The 21,383-nt window shown below is 43.6% G+C and overlaps 1 protein-coding gene across 1 annotated transcript; it reads left to right on the top strand.

The window, feature by feature from the left end:
* The first annotated feature begins 7,062 nt into the window (after positions 1 to 7,062).
* LOC121015536 (olfactory receptor 10J1-like) lies at positions 7,063 to 8,140 on the top strand. Its single transcript, XM_040452482.1, has one exon. It carries the CDS (start codon positions 7,208 to 7,210, stop codon positions 8,138 to 8,140), a length of 933 nt encoding a protein of 310 aa, XP_040308416.1. The 5' UTR covers positions 7,063 to 7,207.
* Positions 8,141 to 21,383: the final 13,243 nt, after the last annotated feature.

Here is a 21,383-nt window from a genome sequence, read left to right on the forward strand (position 1 = left end):
TCAGGGTAGATATGTCTCACGTAATATTTGGGACAAACTTATCCTAAAAAACTATTTGTTGTTTATTTAAAATCCAAATTTAACTAGGTATCTTCTATTTTTATTCGTTAACCTGGTAACTCTACTTGATGTAATGCAAAGCTGTGTGCGTGTGTGTGTATAGTTTAATAGACATATAATGTATATATAAAGTGTAATATAGTATAACGCAGTTTATGGTATATATATTTTAATACAGTTTGTGTCGTTTAATAAGGTTCACCCAATTCAGCCTTTAGAACTGACTTCCAATTTACAGGCAATACAGGGCATAGAGAAACAAATGATACGATGTGTCAATGATATCCTGAAGGTGAGATTGTGACCTGGTTTTTATTTTTATTTTTATTTTTTTTAAATGAAAGGAAATGTTTCTTTTTTTTTTTTTTTGAATGTTTATTTATTTTGAGAGAAAACGAGAGACAATCCCGAGCAGGCTCTGCACTGTCAGCAGAGAGCCCGACGTGGGGCTTGAACTCATGAATCTTGAGATCTTGACTTAAGCTGAAATCAAGAGTCAGACGTTTAACGACTGAGCCACCCGGGCACCCCTGACCTGCTTTTTGAACATGTCAGTGAAATGGAAAAAACTGGGTGGGGGATGACGGAATGCTCTAGACCACAGATGCTCAACGAAGGATGGTTTTGCCCCTCAGCGGGTATTTGGCAATACTTAGAGGTGTTTTGGTCTCCCCCAGTGTGCTGCAGGGAGGGGAGACGATGCTGCGGGCATCTAGTGGGCAGAGGCTAGGAAAGCTGCTAACCATCTCATAACACGTGGGACACCCCCGCCCCCACCACACCGCACTAAATATCGGGCCCCAGATGACAGCAGTGCCACTGTTAAAAGAGACCCCAATCTGGACTAAAAGAGCCTTTGAAGACTCTACAACTGATTGCCATGCACAGGCCCTTCTGCATCTTGACCCCACACTTCACATACAGCATGCCTACGATGGAAAGAAATTTTCCATCTAATGAAAAATTAGGCAACTAATTAAAAATGATAGGGTATTGGGGCGCCTGGGTGGCTCAGTTGCTTAAGTGTCTGGCTTCGGCTCACATCATGATCTCTTGGTTTGTGAGTTCAAGCCCCGCATTGGGCTCTGGGCTGACAGCTTGGAGCCTGAGGCCTGCTTCGGACTCTGTGTCTCCCTCTCTCTCTCTGCCCCTTCCCCATTCACGCTCTTTCTCTCTCTCAAAAGTAAACATTAAAAAAAAATTTAATTAAGGGGGCTCCTGGGTGACTTGGTCGGTTAAGCATCCGACTTTGGCTCAGGTCATGATTTTGTGGGTTCGGGGGTTCGAGCCCTGCGTCGGGCTCTGTGCTGACAGCTCAGAGCTTGGAACTGCTTCCAGTTCTGTATCTCCTTCTCTTTCTGCCCTCCCCCACTTGTGCTCTGTCTCTATCAAAAACAAATTAAAAAATTTTTAAAAATTTAAAAAAATGATAGGGTACAATAAAGCTTATTTACGTGGGAAAGGCTCACAATACATCACTGAGAGAAAAAAACGAGCCAGATAGAAGGAAGTTTGCACAGCATGACCTCATAGAATTGAAAGGGAGAAAGAGCTACAAAAATAACAGTCATTCTGCTTCTGCTGTAAACAGAAGGGTGTGTGTGTAAACAGATACACACATATGAACGCAGAGAGAAGCAATTAGAGGGTTAGTCATCAAAATATTAATAGTGTTGGTATTTCTAAGTTGGAGATCATCGTAAGTGATTTATACGGTTTTTTTCCCTCTTTTCTGTGTTTTCTATGATGAACATCCATGACTTTTTTCATCAGAGTGGAAACAGGATTGTTTTGGAAAGGAAGGTCTTGGTCTGGGTTGAAGGACGGAAAGACAGCAATCGCTTTCTGCAGCGCAGAGCTGAAATGGCTCCTCAGACATCTCCCATGCCTCCAGAGAACCTTGATGGAGACGGTCATGCTGAGCCAGAAACTAAATGAACCGGAGAGCAGATCTGCTGTGTCATTCTCTCCCCAGCAAGATCCAAGAATGAACCAACGGGAGCACAAGGAATGGGCCTGACAGAAGTCTCTGCCCTTTCCAAGTGTGGGAGCTGGGTCTCCCTCGATGGGAGTTAGGCTGGGATGTATGTCCAGTGAGCCTTAAGGAAAGTGGCTATGGGCTGAAGCCGGACAAGACAAGACCTGGCCGCCATACCCCTCTGCTTGCCCCAGTCGTGTTTGGATATGCTTCAAGAGGCTGTCTGTTCTCTAGTCCTGAGAAACTAGAATGTAGGGTCTTTGTAAGCTCATCCAGTATTCCCATGGGTTACTTAATGGAACTCAATGCACTATTAGTTCCTGAAACCCCAACAACCCCCAACAATGAGTCAACAGATGAAAACATCTCCCTCATCTGCTACCCAAGTTCCTAACGAAACTCTCAAGACAAAGCCCTAGGGCTCTCCCATCCCTATCTCTTGGTACCTCAGAGAGAATTTCAGAAGCATGGTCCCAGGAGACTTGGGGCAAGAGAATTGCTTTTCTTGGGGCTGATAAATATCCAAAGCTCTAAAGTCTGGAGTTTATGAGATTGAATTTTTTTTTCCTGGGCCATTTCCCAAGCCAAAGGAATCGCTGTCCTCAGCTTCAAGCAACATGGCAATCATTTGAGGTTTTTTCTGATACTAGAGAAGCCTGAATTTTCCTTGCTTTGTACATTTTAGCTTCCCTGGTACATGGCTCTTGAACACAAGGTGTTTTTACTGGCTTCCTTTGAATAGATTCAGCCCTTTCGATGGCTTTTAAAAAATCACTGTCTGGAAAGTGATTCCTTCTTCCTTTCGCCGAGGTCAGGAGCAGTGAGTGGCTGCGGGTGGGACTTCAGTGAAAATGGAGTGAGTGGCATGTGTGTTTTCTAACTTGTTATTATTTTCCAAGTTTTTCATTATTTTTTGACTGTATTGATTCTCATGCCGCTAATATTATCTTTTCTTCATGCTGATCTTGCTGTGGTGATGGATTCAAGGACATGAGAGAGGACATGACAGTAATCTTCCACTGTCGGGCTGAAAAGGAAATAGAAGGTGAGATATTGTAGGGAGGTGGCACATTGCAGGGAGACAGACATCGAGTCAAGAGAAAGTGATAGTATCTAAGAATTAAGGCCACTCAAAAATAGAATTGATAATAGTATATCTATGCGGATCTGTATAGTCGGGGAGGGTGCACCGCTGGTAACGAAGATTGGGATAGATCGACTCCACTGTTATGAAGAATATTCAAGGTATAATATTAAGTGAAAGAATTGGTATGCGCAGTTTAATTTCTTTGGGTAAAATTGAAATGATATGGAAATACGCACAATGGTACTTAAAACTTTCTAGACAAAATTTATTTTATTTTTTAAATCTTTCTTAAAATAAATATTTTTTTTGAGAGAGAGAGAGAGCACACACAAGCAGGAGAGGGTCAGAGAGAGAGGGAGAGAGAGACTCTCAAGCAGGCTCCGTGCTGTCAGCCCAGAGCCCAACGCGGGGCTTGAACTCAGGGAACCGTGAGATCATGGCCTGAGCCGAAATCAAGAGTCGGCTGGGCTGCTTAATCAACTGAGCCACCCAGGCGTCCCTAGATGGAAATTTTAAAAAGAAACAAACGTGAATCATGTATACCCCTGGACCAGAAAATGCAAAGCACAGAAGGGGAAAACTAACTTTCTCGTTTATACCCTTTGTACAGATGGCAGTTTTTCCCCTGAAGCATTTTTATAATACAAAAAAACCTAGTTTTATTTTTTTGAGTAAATTTAGTACCTTAAAAAAAAAGAGTGGATGCTAACTTGTAAGATAATGAATTTCTAATCAGTGGAAGCACTGAAGCAGAATTTGGGGAAATATTTGTGAGGAATGCTTGCTTTTAAAATTACCTCCTGGTGCTAAGGTCCCGTGATTCCGTTATATTAAAGGACTTAACGCCACCAAGCACGTGCATTTTCCCAGCTTGCTTCCCCCTGGAAAGACTTGAATAATGAAATGGATAAGATTAACCCATTGTCCAGGATTGCTTGTCAGGTGGAAGCAGGATATGATTTCTCTGGAAGGAAATATTTGACTTTTTTCAGCGTGGAGGGATGTTTTTGGCTAAAGATCCAGAATCCAAGAAAACAAAAGGGCTGTAAAGTGTTGCTCTTCTCAGTGATATGGATTCCACAGAGGTAGGCTGCCATTTTGTTTCTGCTGTCATGAGCTTACTATCCTCGTTAACACTCATCAGGTCTTTACCGTCTGGACGAGTCCTTGTTTTCCTGAGGGGGTGATGAGAGAAGAGATGACATTCCAGGGATGCACAAGCTCAATTCAGTCTTTTCTCTTCTCTACCTCACTTACCTTCTTATCCCCCTTAGCGGAGGTAGGATTGACTTTCCAGTTGCCTAAGACTGGGGTTTCACCTTGTTCAGTAACACATCATGAATCTCAGTTAAATAGCAGTGGTTAAAGACTAGCCTAGCACCACCTCTCAAAGGAAAATGAACACATACTTTGCTCTCCACTTTCCCCTATATTTTGCAAATACTTTATATTTTCCTGTTCTTCAAAAATCTGTAGTAAGGAAATTCCAAAATCTGCCCTTACTTAGCTGCTTGCATCCCGTGGTGGTGATAGTCAGAATTGATCCTGCCTTTTTCTTTTTAACATTACTCTCTGTTTTAAAATTTTTTTAAGTTTATTTATTTTTAGACTGAGAATGAGAGCACAAGCAGGTGAGGGACAGAGAGAAGGAGAGGCAGAATCCCAAGCAGGTTCCCTGCCATCAGCACAGAGCCTGATGGAGGGCTCAAACTCACAAGCTGTAAGATTGGGACCTGAGCCAAGATCAAGGGTTGGACGCTTAACTGACTACGCCATCCAGGCACCCCAGATCCTGCCTTTATTTAAAATTTCAATATTTTGATCATCATGGATTTTTGCTTAATTAGCTTTTTAAAACAATATTGCATTAAAATTGTCTTCATCTTGGGGCGCCTGGGTGGCTCAGTCAGTTAAGTGTCTGACTTTGGTTCAGGTCATGATCTCGCCGTTTGTGAGTTCGAGCCCTGCATCGGGCTCTGTGCTGACAGCTCAGAGCCTGGAGCCTGCTTCAGATTCTGTGTCTCCCTCTTTCTGCTCCTTCCCCGCTCGCTCTCTGTCTTGCTTCAAAATAAATAAATGCTAAATTTTTTTTTTTAAATTATCTTCATCTTGATTGCTGAGTATTTTTGGTGCTCCCTTACATTTTGTGCCCGAGATGAGGGCCTCATGTACCACATTTCACTTCCAGCACTGTCCAAAAAGGTTTTTTTTTTTTTTTTTTTTTTACCAACTACAATCTTTCTTTAAAAACCGAAGTTGGGCACCTGGGTGGCTCAGTGGGTTAAGCGGTTAAGTGACTCTTGGTTTCGGCTCAGGTCATGATCTCAAGGTTTTGTGCGTTTGAGCCCTGGGTCTGGCTCTGCACTGGCAGCAAGGAGCCTGCTTGGGATTCTCTCTCTCCCTCAAAATAAATAAATGTACTTAAAAAAATAATTAAAAATAAAAAAAAAATTTTAATGAAGTTAATCTCCTCTGGATCTGGCTGTTGGGTGCCCAAATTTCTATGAAGTGCCTGTTCAGAGACCAACTTAGTCTCATGTGAGACTGTCAGCTTTCTCTTCTCTAGGGTCTGTTAACCCACTTTTACCTTTTCTCTTCAATCTTCTGCACAACCTCATTGCAGGGTCTCCCTGGAAGAAGAATTGAACAATTAGCAAATTTTTTGGTATGTTTAGAAGAGAAACTGTTAAGAAGAAAATCTGGATTATAATGGAGAGTATAAAAAGAAAAAATAATTTGAGATTCTCCATTTACTATCCAGAAAAAATATTTTTAGCATTTTGGTATATTTACTTCCAACCCATTTTTAGTGGTGTGTGTACCATTCCATGGGTTTCCTTTCTTTATTCCTTCTTTTTTCTTTTCTTTTTCTTTTTGAAAAATTATGGACTGCCTATTTCTCTTTTTCTTTCTTTCTTTCTTTCTTTCTTTCTTTCTTTCTTTCTTTCTTTCTATCTATTGTATAGACATGTATATTATGTGTGCACTTATTAGACATGTATTTGTTGCATAATTCCTATCAGATGGATATATTATAATTCATTCTTCATTTATTTGTATTGTTTTTCATATTATTATAAATAATCTCCTAAAAGCTTCTTATACATATATCCTGATACGTATCTGTGATTATTTCTTTAAAATAAATAATTGGAAGTAGAAGTATTAAGTCAAAGAGAATGGACACTCATTGTCACTAATATGCTAATATTCCATTTACTTACCAAGGAAAACATCCTAAAATTTTTTCCAGTTTCCCAGTGTTTTCCAGATTTTCTATTTTCTCCCCCATGCAAACTCATTCCCAGAGTGAGGAAAATGCATTTGCTCTTTCCAATAAGAAATCTGGAAAAAAAAAAAGCGGTCTTCTTTCTCACCTGTTTTGTAGCCATGAGGCTACTTTGGGCAGTTGTGGGATAGGACAAATCACATTGTCTTTCAAATGGGAGGATTGGGTCTATGATGTACTAATTTGGGGCAAACCACTGAACCCTAAGTGTCTTAGATGCTCCATCTGCAAAATGGGAATAATAGTTATCTAATATATGAGATTGATATGCCATTAAATAATACATACAAAACCTCTTTATAAACTAGAAAGTGCCATAAGGGACCATTCTTGTCTTCTATTATTATTAGCATTTTACTACTCTTTTTTAAAATACTGGTCTCTAAAATCCCCCAGATAGGGAATAGGGAGAGAAGGCAAACTGGTGTCTTCAAAGGTCCCCAGTTTATAATTCTGAAGGAATTAGAAAAGAGGGGCTCGGCGTCTACTCATGAGTCAGCCTACCCGTGAAAATTCACAGCCAAGCTCAAGCTGGAAAACACGCAAATACACACGGGACTCGAGAACCAGTTAGGGAACAACATGTAGCGACTGACCTACACCAAACTAGGACACCTCTTCCAAACTTGCCCTGGGTGTTTTCCGCCTCTCACCTACAGGCGCAGGAGGCCCCATTACCTGGCACATCTGAGGGGCAGGTCCTTGTTGCCCCTTCTTCTAGTCCTGAGTGGGCGCTGGGTGCTGGCCCGGTCTGACTGACTGAGTCTCCATCCCTTAGACACAGCATTCATCGATGAAGAGAGAGAACCATACCGCGGTGGGTGAATTTGTTCTCCAGGGTTTTTCCAGCTTTCGTGAACACAAGATCATCCTCTTTGTGATATTTCTTACCTTGTACCTTTTAACTCTGGCTGGCAATGTCATCATTGTGACAGTCATCAGCTTTGCTCGTCACCTGCACACCCCCATGTACTTCTTCCTTGGTGTTCTTTCCACTTCTGAGACTGTCTACACACTGGTCATTGTACCGCGGATGCTTTGCAGCCTCACAGGCCTGAGTCAGCCCATCTCCTTGGCTGGCTGTGCCACCCAGATGTTCTTCTTCATCACCTTGGCCATCAACAACTGCTTCCTGCTCACGGCGATGGGGTACGACCACTATGTGGCCATCTGCAACCCCTTGAGGTACACGGTCATCATGAACAAGAGGGCGTGTGCCCTGCTCGTATCAGGGGCTTGCAGTATTGGGCTGTTTGTGGCCATAATTCAGATTTCCTCTGTATTCAGACTGCCCTTTTGGGACAGAGAGGTGGCCCACTATTTCTGTGACATCCGCCCAGTTATGAAACTCTCCTGTGCTGATACCACTCTACATGACATAATTAATTTTATCATCAGCTCACTCGTTATTGTGGTTCCCATGGGCCTGGTCTTCATCTCCTATGTCCTCATCGTCTCCACCATCCTCAAGATCCCCTCCGCCCGGGGCCGGAAGAAGGCCTTTGCCACCTGCGCCTCTCACCTCACGGTGGTCGTCGTCCACTACGGCTGTGCCTCCGTCGCCTACCTCAAGCCCAAGTCAGAGAACACCAAGGATCAGGACCAGCTGATCTCGGTGACCTACACCGTCATCACCCCCCTGCTGAACCCGGTTGTATACACCCTGAGGAACAAGGAGGTCAAGGATGCTCTTCACCGTGCTATTCGCAAAAACCCTCTTGCTTAGGATCTATGGCAGTTTGCCTGTCATCTTCTGGGTATTTCATAATCTCAAAAAAAAAAAAATTGGATTTATTCTCTACGCAGAAAAAGTTGCAGGATGTGGTGGTGGCTTCAGTGAGGAGTCTAGAGTTGCCCTGACTTGAAGTTAATTTTCATCATCATGGTCCCATGCCTTCTACTAATCTCGGAGGTTACCTCCAGAGGCACTGCTCGGAAGGTGGAGAGCTGGTCAGGAACGACAACGTAGAGGGTGGCTCATCATTACCGGTTTGCTGATGGAAGGAAACTGGGCTGTATAATACCTATTTGGAGTGAGGGGTTGAGAGAGCCGCCTGAATGCCAGGCAGATCCTGAGCTCTGGAATATCAAGAGAGCATGACTGGTGCACAGGATGTGCTGGAAACACAGTCAAAACTACGTTCCCACTTCTCATCACTTTTCCTCTGCTCAGTGACAAGAGTAACAGACCGTGACATTCCAGAAGAAATATCCTCTGCCTTAACATGCTCGCCTGTCTTGGAGACCCATGAGATTTCTTCCGGTTCTACTGAAGCTTGCACTAGAGCTGTCTCCTTGGTGAGTCTCGTATATCCACATGTGCATAAGGAGGCTGACCCATCCGGCCACCGCATTCCACCCGCCTGTGAAGTGACACACACGTGCCGCATTCACGAGTGTGGGGCTCTCTGAAGACCTCTTTGGGGAACTAAATGTATCAGCTCCACTTCCCAACTCACTTTGGCTATCTCGGATCTGGGTAATTAGCGTGTGTGAAGCCTGAGCAGAAACATGTGTCCTGCCTTCCCTTCCTCATTTCTGCATGGCTGAATTCATTGTCCGTCAACAGTTGGGTGCCTACTTCCTCAGTGTGATCACTTATCCAGATGCAGTCTGGATACCTCCAAGTTCCTATCACTACGGCCTTCTGAAGGGGGAAATTGTACTGATTTGTAAGAAAGGTGTAAGGTTTTAGGGATATTTGGCCTCGTGTGGAAAAGGGGCAGAACTTGCCAGATGTCTTCCTGTCTGTAAAAGGGTGACATTAAATGATCATCATTAGCCAGATTGGGGAATCTGCCAATTCACCAGCCAGCCTTCTCCCACTCCAGGGCAGTCCAAGTGGTGGCTCCCTGGTGGTCTAGTGGTTAGGATTCGGTCTCAAGGGCAGTCCAAGTGTCCCTACTGAGGATGGGTTGAGAGTGTATGTCCGACAGGCAGCTCGGGGAACCCTAATGGTAGAGGAGCCAAGAAGGGAGATCCTCATATTTACAGAGCATTACCTGAAAGAGTGAAAGCTTTGCCTCCTCGCTGCAGCTGCCTTATCTTTGGCCTTATCTGGCTTCCCTGAGAACACCATGGAATCCCATCTGGGCCATGAGGTTCAAGGAAAACACTCTCATGGGTCTGCTTCTCAGAAAGCCCCACTGGAGATCCTCTCTTTGGGGGTCCTGCTCACTGTAGCAGGCCCATTCCCTAAAGCTGTACCCAATACGACTCATTTTTATAGATCTCTGAATTTTTGCACATATTCCCCCTGCCAGGACATTCCACAACTGCCCAGGGCTTTATAAGATTGGTGCCCATATTGAAAACAGTGGGTTCCCCTGAGTTCCTATAGTTCGATGCTGCAGAAAATTATGGGGTTATTTTCCCAAAGTAATGTTTGCAACAATAAAGAATGTGTGTGAACGGTATACCCATCCTTTGTCTTTTTAAAAAAAAAAAAATGTAGTTTAAGGGTGCCTGAGTGGCTCAGTCAGTTAAGCATCCAACGCTTGATTTCAGTTCAGGTCATGATCTCACAGTTCATGGGCTTGAGTCCTGCATTGGGCTCCTTGCTGTCAGTGCAGAGCATGCTGGGGATTCTCTCTCTTTCCCTCTCTCTCTGCCCCTCCCCTGCTCTCTCTCTCTCTCTCAAATAAATAAACTTAAAAAAAATTGAATGAAAAATAAAATGTGGTTTATACCATTATAACAGAGCCGGAAAAAAAATTAAGCCAGCGCATTTAATTTCAAAGAGAATGTGTGACTAATTCTCACCCAACACAAATCATGTCTGAACAGAGTGAAGCTGAGGCCCACACCTTGGGCTTAGTCACCGCAGCGTAGCCATTATCTTTAGAAGTCAGCGCCTACCAGGTCAGGGCAGTAACACCAGGCTCCCAACTCCTTTAGGGAGAAAGCTTGATCCCAAGGACCCATCCCTTCTCTCCCCAACGAAGGATTGTTTTGCGTCAGAGCATCCCTCAAAGGAATCCTTCTCTTGTTCCAGAATGTTCTTTGCCTCTGTAAAGACACAGAACCCCCCTTCTCACACCCGTCCTCCTCCTCCCCATCCAGAGTTCAGCCATCCTGGAGCAGGCTCCTCGCTGGCACAGACATGGAATCGGGCACGAGGGGACCAGCTCAAGCTCAGTCACTATAGAAGCACATGTTGTGTGAAGGCGCAGGTTTTGGCACAGCTGTCCTGCTAGAAGAGGAAGTGTCCTACATCAACCCCCGTTTCCATCTTCTCGCAGATCTCATCCGTGTACAGGCAGCAAACACTAGTCGTGGAACAGGAAACCCAGCTGACTCATCCAGGGTAACTGATAACAGCCCAGAGCACCCCACATCCCCCACCGCCGATCACGCTCTGTGACGTCTCCCACGGGACACTTGCGTCTGCGGTGAGGGCATTGCAATGGCTCTTCCGGAGCCACGGCTTGGCTGTGCTGGACCCGTGCTCTGAGCCAGAACACATCTGATGAGAGGAACAGTGTGCATGCCCCGAGACCCCCTCCTCTGCACTCCCCTTGTGCAGCTCTTGGGTCCAGGACCAGCTTCCCACCGCGTGTCCCCCATGGCTGCAACGTCAGGATCCCGGGATTACTTACCATAGACTTATTTCCACTTAAGCCTCCTGAGAGAAGAGGGCTTAATCATCATAAAATCAACTGTTTTTCTCTCTTGCTTAGGAAAGCAAATTTAACAAATATTATGGTCTGGAAATAAATTAGAGAAAAACGGCTAACTTAATCAAGGGAGGCACAGTCTAGAAGCTCTATGAAGTCCTGAAGTGAGTGAGTTTTGCTGTATAGTAGGAAATGTGAAAACAGCATGTACTCTTGTTTCCTTAGATACAAAGGTTTCTTAAAATTCTCACCCTAGACAAAGAATAGGAAGAGAGAATTTAGGGAGAGGGAGCTAGGGAGAGATTATAGACTTTAATATTGAGAGAGAGAAGGAGAGCACCTGTCGGGAGTGGGGGGGGGGTGGGGAGAGGAAAGGAAGGGAGAGAGCGAGCGAGCCCTTCACTCAGTACAGCAGGAATTAGGGGAATGACATAGTCCCTGTGATCTAATTATCCCCTGTGTGTGATTTGTGACCTTGCTAATGTACGAACCTGGGGCAAAATAGCGTGGTTAGCCCAAGAGTGCTTTGAATACCTGATCAGCAGTAGTGACATGATAGAGAGGGTGAGCGTCTCGAACTTGAGAAGATGAGGCTGTATTTAATGGCAGGAATAGGAAAAAAAAAACAAAGGGTGCCAGGACATTTAACGCGTTGTTTTTGCCGCTAACGGAAACTAACTTTCTGTAACGTTTGCCCGTCACAGAGTCCATTTTGCTTTTAACTGGCCTCACCCAACCTTCAAACCAACTCTTTCTAGACTCATATAATTTTTAATCCCTATTTCATAGGTGGAAAAACGGAGGATCGGGGTTCAGTGACCTCACAAAGCTCCCTATGAGGTTTTGTATTCCTTCCTCCCTGCCCTGTGACCCAGACTGAAGGATTGAGAAGGATCATAGACGGAACGCCCCAACCCCACAGTAACTTCTCTTTTTCTAGCAAAAGCTGCCCGTCCCTTTTTGTCCCCTCAGCTCAGAGGCAATGGTGTTCCCACCCAGTAAGCACCCCACTCTCCTTTCTCTATCCTGGGCCTTCCTTATGCCAGGCAAATCCTTACTCCCCAGCATCTGTGGTGGTTTTAAAACTATGTCTCAAAATAACTCTCCTCTCCTTGATTGTGGGTTAACTCACTTGTACTGAGGGGAATACAGCCCAACCGAGGTGCATGGTTTCCAAGATCGGACTGCAGGAAGACTGACTTCCATGCTAGGCCCTTTCCCCCTCTGTGCTGGTTGCTCCCTGTTGGGGAAGCAGGCGCCATGTGGTGTCGAAAGGCCCGCGTGGTGAGGAGTGAAGTAGCCGGTGAGGATCAGAAGCCCCCAACCCAACAGAATGGACCCTGACGATGGCCACGTGGGCCAGCGTGGATGCAGGGTCTTCTCCTGGTCAAGCCTGAGGTGAAGGTCCTCCCTGATTTTTGACCCACAGAAAGCGTGAGATACGAAGGGCTTGTGTTCAAAGCTGGGGGGTTTTGAGGGGCTTGGCCTGCAGCGGTGGGTAACTTCTAAGTCATCCTTCATTCCATTTTCCTTAAAACAGCAGCAGCCACAGCAACACCACAAGGTGCCACGCTCCTGTCCCCCTGGGGATGTTGGGAAATGTCTTCCCAACAAGGCTTACCACCTGCCTGACTGTCACATCTCCTCCTGGTGAGGAGCAAGGCACCCACAGGAAGCTTCTCCACCGAGCTCTCCTTGGGTCTCAGGAGCAATGCCCCCCACCCGTCTGGCTCCCTAGTTATGTGTTTAGGGACACCGCCTTTGTTCCAGCAACAGAGGACAGTGTTTTTATTGATTTAATTACCTGAACCGGGATATGATTAGAAATAAATGTGTTTACTTCGCTATGTCGTTTCAGTCGTACAGTCCTTCCTTTTTCTTTTAACCGTTCTCCTTCCCGCCGAGCTGCCCTGTTCATGCCTCCAAGGAAAGAGAAGCTACACCCTCCTAAAGGGACATTCTGTTGCCTGATGTGTGTAAGGAATTGTGGCACTGGATTGTTTGTTCTGTAAGCTGAGCATCGTTGCGGAGCTGCTGGAGGAACAGTTCCCTTCCAGGCTTAGGGCTGGAGTGTCACCAGCAGACCAAGGACAGTCAGTGGTTCAAGTGGTTGTGGATTTCGAAACAGTGTGAGATGGAGACTCTGTGGCCTGTGGCAGAGTAGAGATCCAGTTCTCTGGTCTTGAGGAAGTTGCCAGGTTGTCGACAAAGGAAGTCCTGGATGTTGGGTGTTGGGTGTTAGAATGAAGCCCTTCCCCTGGAGTCAAGGCATCCGCTAGGGAAATTAGGAGCTCAAAGAAGGTATCTGCGAAGATGGATGGATTAAGCGCATCTCAAGAGGACGCGGAGTAGGGTTTGACACTGGGAACAAGCTAGCTATGTTGACCGGAATCTGATTCACCAACCTATTTATAAGCGTTTCATCCTAGTGTTTGTTCCTCTGTCTCCAGTAAAAACTTTTCGTGTGCTGCTGTATCAGTTCCCCCTTTTTTGTTGATCACACACTATAAGTAAGACTTGAAAGTCCAAGAACATCTGGGGCTGTGGCTTCCCCCACAGCGTAGTCTCCAGCATCTATCCCTCTGATTGATTCATAATGAGAGCCGTAAAACTGCTTACAGAATGGAGGAATCCAGGTGGATCCAGGGTCATGAGAAGTCCAGGAAGTTGCCTGAGTTAGGGCTCCTGGTCGTGAACAACAAAAGCCACCGTGGCTACTGTGGCAACGTGAGCGTTCACCTCGACTTAACCATGCCGTGCAATAAACCACCCCAAACTCTGTGAAACAGTAATCATTTATTTAGTACATGAGTCCATGGGTTTGGAGGTTTAGGGAGTTTATTTTTCTGAAATCTCAACTAGTGATTAACAGCAAGTCAGCTGGGTTTTAGACGATAGTATCATCTGAGTCACAAATGGGATGATGGGAATTAACACATTTTAAGATCTTTGTCTTATTTGTATAATTTTAGGTTGGCCTAAATCAATTGTGATGTCTCTCTCTTTTAATTCTAAAACTCCATTCGTAGTAACATATAATATCAATAATTCCCTGAGTAGTTTTTAAAATCATTTTTCACAGTATATTTTTGCATAATATAAAATATTTTCCGTAAAACATGTTACTTTAGATCAATATATTACAACTAAAGGTTACATTGTAAGTTAATCCTATAAAGTCTTTATTTATTTTGGGGGGGGCGAGAGCAGGTGTGGGGGAGGAGCTGAGAGAGAGAGGGAGAGAGAGAATCTTAAGCAGGCTCCACACTCAGCCTAGAGCCCGATGAAGGGCCCAATCCCCTAGAAATGTGAAATCATGACCTGGGCTGAAATCAAGAGTTGGCTGCTCATTCAGCTGAGCCACCCAAGTACCCCTGAAAGTCTTTATCATATATATGTTAGATATATATCTAATATATATCTAAAAAGAAAAATTTGACTTGTCCTCATTTAACAAGTGCTCCATATTATTGAATTAACTTTAAAATAATTATGTGAGAAAGAACATGATTTATGGACAGATTTGTAATGACATTTTACATACTTATTTCATTAAGGGATAAAAATAGATGCATTAAAATGAAGATTGAAATTTAACTACTTTTTGCTACATCAGAAACACACAATTCCTTTGATGGTTTTGATTTATGGCTCTGAGGGTTAGAGTCTAAGAAAACCCCACATGCTGTTGTTTTTTTTTTTTTAAATAATATTCATGCGAAAAAAAAATTTAAAAAAAAAATAATATTCATGCGTAGTTTCCAAGTACTTACTTTCCAAAGATTTACTTAATTGCTGAAGACATCTTGATGTTCTATAGAATATTTATTAGATTAGGATCCTTTTGGTGATCAATATGGATACATTTCAAAACTAGAATACAGATGTATATTTAGAATAATACCATATAGTTGTAAATATAGACATATGTGCTAATGTATAAACAGCCTAAGGAATAACAGGCACAGCACACAGGAAGGAAGGGAGGGATGGGTGAGTTCCTGATTATATCCATAAATGCTACAACCTTAAAAAAAGAGACAGGAAAGGGGTGCCTGGGTGGCTCAGTCGATTAAGTGTTCGACTCTTGATTTCAGCTCAGCTCATGGTCTCGTGGCTCATGAGTTTGAGCCGGGCATTGGGCTCTGCACTGTTGGGATTCTCTGTCTCCCTTGTCTCTCTCTGCCTTCATCCTGCTCAAGCACTGTCTCTCAAAATAAATAAATAAACCTGAAAAAGAATTTTTTTAAAGAGATAGGGAACAATTATGACAAATGTGGCAGAGAGAACACATGACACTTGACTTGTAATTTTGTAACTTTTCTCCACTTCTTTGTAAGTTTAAACTTTTCACAGTTCTTGTCTTTTATTTTTAAAGAGTCTTCAGGTGAATCCTTAGGTTCCTCACTAGCATGTGCTATTTCAACATGAGCGTTCCTTATGAACCGTAACTTTCACCCGTGACTTACTGTGGATGGAAATGAAACAAATACATAAGCAAGAAAACAAAAAACAACTACGTAAAATGGGATAACGGTCAAAAACACCAGCTCATCTTGCAGTGATAAGCTCTCAGAGTGGTTGAGCCATGAGCAGGCATTTCTGAGCTCCACTAACCACTGGCCCTGCTCATCTGCTTTCCCCCTGAGAGGTCTCCATCGGGCTCCATTTAAAAGAAAGAGGCCAAGAAATGGAAGGCCTTCCTGCTGGCTTCCGTTTCAAAACACCCCCCCCCCCCCCACACACACACCCTGGTGAATGATGTCAGTCATCTGGTAAGTACCAGTCCTTCATATTTCCATGTTGAACCAAGACCTGGAGACACTGACAGTAAATGTCAGAGGCTGTACCCTCATGAAGACAGAGAGCCTGTCTCCTTGTCTGACACACTCAGGAGAAAACAGCAAAAGAGAAGCCAAAAAAAAAAAGAAAGAAAAAAGACTGTTGTTGGAGGGAGAGGGTCAGAGGCTGGGTGGTGTGCATCTCCCCCTTGCTCAGACCCTTGCAGCTCTGGAGGGTCCCCTTGGCCCTGAGTATTCCCAGGGGAGGGAGGCACATTCAGGTAGGTACCCAGTCCTGGGTGGAAGCTCCCAAGCTAGAAAAACAGGGAGACATTAGAAGTTTTTTGCTCTTGTTTGTTTGTTGGTCGATGGGGGAGAGAGACATGTACGTGGAGCCAGGAAGAGGTGGTGGGCAAATGGGAGAAGTGGTTTTCTGAGCACCAGGGCCAGAGAAAGGAGAGTTGGTGTGGCCGGCTGGACGGGAACACTGTTCCTTTTGGTTTAAGAGAATGAGAAATGGTCTTGTGGGTTCACAAACCAGTTTCCTATACACAAAGGGAGGGAGAGACTGAAGAAAGAGGCAGCGACTCCAAACAGGAAGGTGGCAGTTTTCCTAAAGCAGGGGAATGAGGGAGCTCATCTGAGAGGCTTGTCCAGGGTGGACAGAAGCAAGATGAGTAGATCCCTGCACCTGCTCCCAGAGTCTGAGAAGTGTACAGAGAATGCTTAAGTGGGCTCAGCCCCATGTGCTGCCTATATGCTCTCAACACCACATCTGTGTCCAGACTGTGCCCTTGGAACAGCCCCCACTGTGCAAACAGGAGGCAGAGCATCCGGGACACAAGGAGCCTCTGATTTCCTGAGTCCTGCTCACAGGTCAAGTGGTGTCACCTCTTCCTGAAGACCTCCTCCAAGATTTCTTCCCCCAGAAGAGAAAATGCTGCCCGAGTATCTAGCTGGACTGTCCTCATGGCCTGGGTTATGTTACTTCCACGTGAAAAGAGCCACCATGGAAAGAACCCCAGCGTTGTTCAGAGATCCAGCCCCCCCCCTTCTTTCTGTGTGCTCTTCAGTTATATACTCCTTGTGCCTCAGTTTCCTCATTATAAAATAGAAATTAAAGACAACCAAGCTACCTCATAGAATTGGTATAATGATTGGATGAGATTAATTATGAGGTCAGATATTTAAAATGTTGTAAAAATATTAGTAGCTGTAAAAATAAAAGCTCTTGTCTCCCATAGTAAGTTTCCCAAAGCAGGCACATGTTCTGGTTTTTCTTCACCTGTGAGTTCTGACTAGGGCACAAACTCTATAGAGAAATGATTGGTAATGTAGAAGAAGAATTAGGATAGTCTGAAAATTCCATTTGTGACGCTCTGGTCTTGGGAGATAAGGAAAGAATATCCTTAAAATCTTATGACGATGATCTCATCTTGGGGAAAAGAAAAGCAAGTTTTTCTGGATGTGCTTTGTTTGAAAGGTAACAGTCAGTAAATTACAGGTGAATGTGTATTGTCAGTTATACTTGTCCAGAGGCTTTTATTCCTTATATCCTCCTACCAAGGAAGGAAGGAACAAAGAAGGGAGGGAGGGAGAAAGGGAGGGAGGCAGGGAGGGAGATGAATATACAATGGCTAAACTCCCATCTCCATCCTATAAGGAGGGAAGTCCATAGGATTTGGATCTCAGCATCTTAGGTGACAGCTGTAGTGACATTGAACCAGTGGAGGTATGGCCCTCCAGGTGACTAGAGGTTGGAAAGGGTGTGACACAAAGGAGGTGTTTTTCATCCACCAATACAAGTTTTCTATTTCTTTTTTTTTTTTTTTTTTTTTAAATTTTTTTTTTTCAACGTTTATTTATTTTTGGGACAGAGAGAGACAGAGCATGAACAGGGGAGGGGCAGAGAGAGAGGGAGACACAGAATCGGAAACAGGCTCCAGGCTCTGAGCCATCAGCCCAGAGCCTGACGCGGGGCTCGAACTCCCGGACCACGAGATCGTGACCTGGCTGAAGTCGGACGCTTAACCGACTGCGCCACCCAGGCGCCCCAAGTTTTCTATTTCTTACTCAAAGAGGAGGTATGGTAGGGACTCAGGAAAATCAAGACATCGTCCAAAAGAAATATTTAACACCACATTTGTTTATTATCAACACCAAATCCAAATCCTACATGGAAAATTCTCTCATTCTGAGGGGGATGTTGAGGCCCAGGGACCAGGTAAGAGAGAAAGGGACAGACAGGGCAGCACAGCTTTCATTCACGACTCTCAATACATCAACTTCTTTTTTTGTTTTTTTTTTTTTTATTTGTTTGTTTTCTACCCACCCCCACCCCACCCCCCTCAGAATTGAGTTGATGGAAGCAGCCAATTGACTTAGCAGAAACAACTTACCCCATGAGCTCTTTAATTTCTCTCACGTACAAATAATATAACTTCTGTTTGGAACTCCTGTGTAAATTCCAGTAAGCTCTATGTGCAGCTAGAACATGTAAACGTAAATCAGCATGAAGTTGGTAGGATAATTTTTATCTTGTCTCTTATCTACAGACATTGCTTCCATGTCCCGATTCTAGAGAAATCCTACACATCAACCTCACCTGTGGCTAAAGCCTGTTGTGACTCAGCACCTAGCCCAAGGCAATAAGCTCTTCTATATGCACATAAAATTGGGGGGCATAATCTATCAATTGGACAAGGAGAGGGTGTAGTCAGGCTGCTCTAAGCCCTCCTGGCCCCAGTCCATTTGCGCCATCTGGAGTCAGCCTCTGGCACCATGAAACTCCTAAGTAGAGGAGAAGCCCCAAGTGAGAAAAAGATACTCAGTTGGATGGAGAGAAAGGTCACCTGGGCCAGGAGCTGGATTCCTTAGGGTGCAGATTTCATACAGCTAGCCCTTTGATGAGGAGATCTGGGATTAGTTTTATAGGTCTACATGCTCTTCTCGGAGGAGATGTGTACCACCTGTTGTGATGACGGCATCCTAAACTAGCAGGTTCTGAGGTGTCCTTTTTATTCTTATAACTTTGTATTTGGGCATAATTTTGGACACATGGAAAAGTTTCAGGAATCATACCCAAAAAAAGTTTCCATGTACTTAAAAATATGGTGGTAAAATACACCTAGTAGAAAACTTACCATTTTTGCCATTTTTGAGTGTACATCAGGGGTATTGTGTACATTCACAATGTTGTGTAACCATCATCACTGTGTATTTCCAGAGTCTTTTCCTCATTCCAAGCAGGAACTGTGTCCCCCCTTAAACAGTAACTCTCTATTTCCCCCTCTTTCCCAGCGCCTGGTAACCTCTGTTTGCTTTCTATCTCTGTAAAATTGCCTATTCTAGGTACCTCGTATAAGTGGAATCATTTAATATGTGTCCTTTTGTGTCTGACTTACTACACTTGGTACAGCATTTAAAGGTTTATCCATGTTGTAGTGTGGATCAGAATTTCGTTTCTTTTTAAGGATGAGTAACATTGTACGTACATGCCACCTTTTGTTTATCCATGCCTCTGTTGATGGACATTTGGGTTATTTCCACCTTTTGGTTATTGACTATGTTATGACCATCGGTGTACAAGTATCTATGAGGGTTCCTGTTTGTAATCTTTTGGGTATATACTTAGGAATGGAATTGCTTGATCTGTGTTTAACTTTGTGAGGAGCCACTGAACTGTTTTCCACAGTCCCTGCAATATTTCACATTCCTATCAGCAGTAAACAAGGGCTCCAATTTCTCCACGTCCTTGCCAACCCTTGTTATTTTCCTTTTTTTTTTTTTTTTTTTAATTTTAGTGACCCTCCTAATGGGTGTGAGCTGGTATCTCATGATGGTTTTGATTTTCATCTCCCTCATGGTTAGCCAGTGATGTTGAACATCTTTTCGTGTACTTATATTGGCCATTTGTTTATCTTTTTTGGAGAAATGACTTCAAATTCTTCACCCAGTTTTGAATTGCCTTTTTTTTTAGTTGTAGGAGTTCTTTATATATTCACAATACCAATCCCCAATCAGATACATGATTTGCAAATATTTTCTCCCATTATGTGGGTTGCCTTTTCACTTTTTTGATAGTGTTTTTGATGCCCAAAAGTTTTTAATTTTGATGAAGTTCAATTTATCTATTTTGTCTTCTGTTGCCTGTGCTTTGATGCATATCCAGGCAGTCATTGCCAAATCCAATGTCACAAAGATTTTTCCTATGTCTTCTAAGAGTTTTTTTTTTTAAGTAGACTTCACACCTAGCATGGAGCCCAACATGGGGACTGAATTTATGACCCTGAGATCAAGACCTGAGCTGAGATCAAGAGTCAGACACTTAACCAACTAAGCCACCCACCCAGGTGCCCCTTCTAAGAGTTTTATAGTTTGAGCTTTTGCATTAGGTCTTTAATTCATTTTGACCAGGGACCAGGTCAAAATTTTTGCATGTGGTGTATAGTAAGGGTTCATCTTCACTCTTTTGCATGTGCATATCCACTTTTCCCAGCACCATGTGTTGAAAAGAGTGTCCTTTCCCCTTTGAATGACCTTGTACCCTTATTGAAAATCAACTGGGCTCTCTGGTCTATTTCATTGGGCTCCACTTTTGTCCTTATGCCCCATATACTTTTCACTGGGATTTACTAAATGTTAATATTTTACCATTTTTGCTTTCTAGCTCTTCTGTACACACACACACACACACACACACACACACACACACAAACACGTGTGAATGTGTGCATAGATATACATGTGTATTTTTTATCTACTTTTTTTTTGAACTGCTGAGAGTTAGTTGCAGACATGATGCTCCTTTACCCCTAAATACTTTAGTGTGGATTTCCTAAAAGCAAGGATATTCTCTTATATCATACATTCTTAGTAGGGGTAACACCACCCTCAAGGGGGCAAAAACTGATTATATGGGCAAAAAGTTTTTAGATATTATGAATGACCTGTGACTATCCAAAGCTCAGCCCTACCCAACAAAATCATATTTCTTAGTATTTAATGTACCTTATTAGGGAGAGATTCATTTAACTATCACTTAATTAATTAATGTTTCTCCTTTGGCTGTCCAATAATAAGAAAAAGTTAAGAATTGTCACATACACAACAATTCTCAAAATCAGGAAATTAACATTGATACAATAATCTATAAATTTTATGCTGTTCTGTTTTTACATTTCACCAGGAACACCACAGAAGTGATGTGTTCATCATGTGCCCTTTTTCCATCTTGCCCTTCAGAGTAAAACACTATTCTAGGCACTGGGCATACAGCAGAGAACAAGGTATTGCTCACGTAGCTAACATTCTAGACGGGAGTTTACTGAGCACTGAGAAAGGATTGCCCATGGGAGAAAAAGCTTAGGGGTAACACTGGAACAGACTAGCCTTGCTCTTTACAGCCCATTTGATTGAGTAAAGTCTGTAGGAAACAGATTTATTTCCAATCTAAAGAACACACACTCTCTCTCATACACATGCTTGTGCGCGCGCGCGCGCGCGCTCTCCCATGCGCAATCCTTTCTCAGTGCTCAGTAAACTCCCGTCTAGGAGATGAAGGGGGTGTGTT

Source organism: Herpailurus yagouaroundi, unplaced genomic scaffold (assembly GCF_014898765.1).
Source record: "Herpailurus yagouaroundi ecotype Mexico unplaced genomic scaffold, PumYag 207, whole genome shotgun sequence".
NCBI classification, from domain to species: domain Eukaryota; kingdom Metazoa; phylum Chordata; class Mammalia; order Carnivora; family Felidae; genus Herpailurus; species Herpailurus yagouaroundi.

Excerpts from the sequence above, each read along its gene's own strand:
- LOC121015536 (XM_040452482.1), top strand. The coding sequence starts at position 7,208 with ATGAAGAGAGAGAACCATACCGCGGTGGGTGAATTTGTTCTCCAGGGT.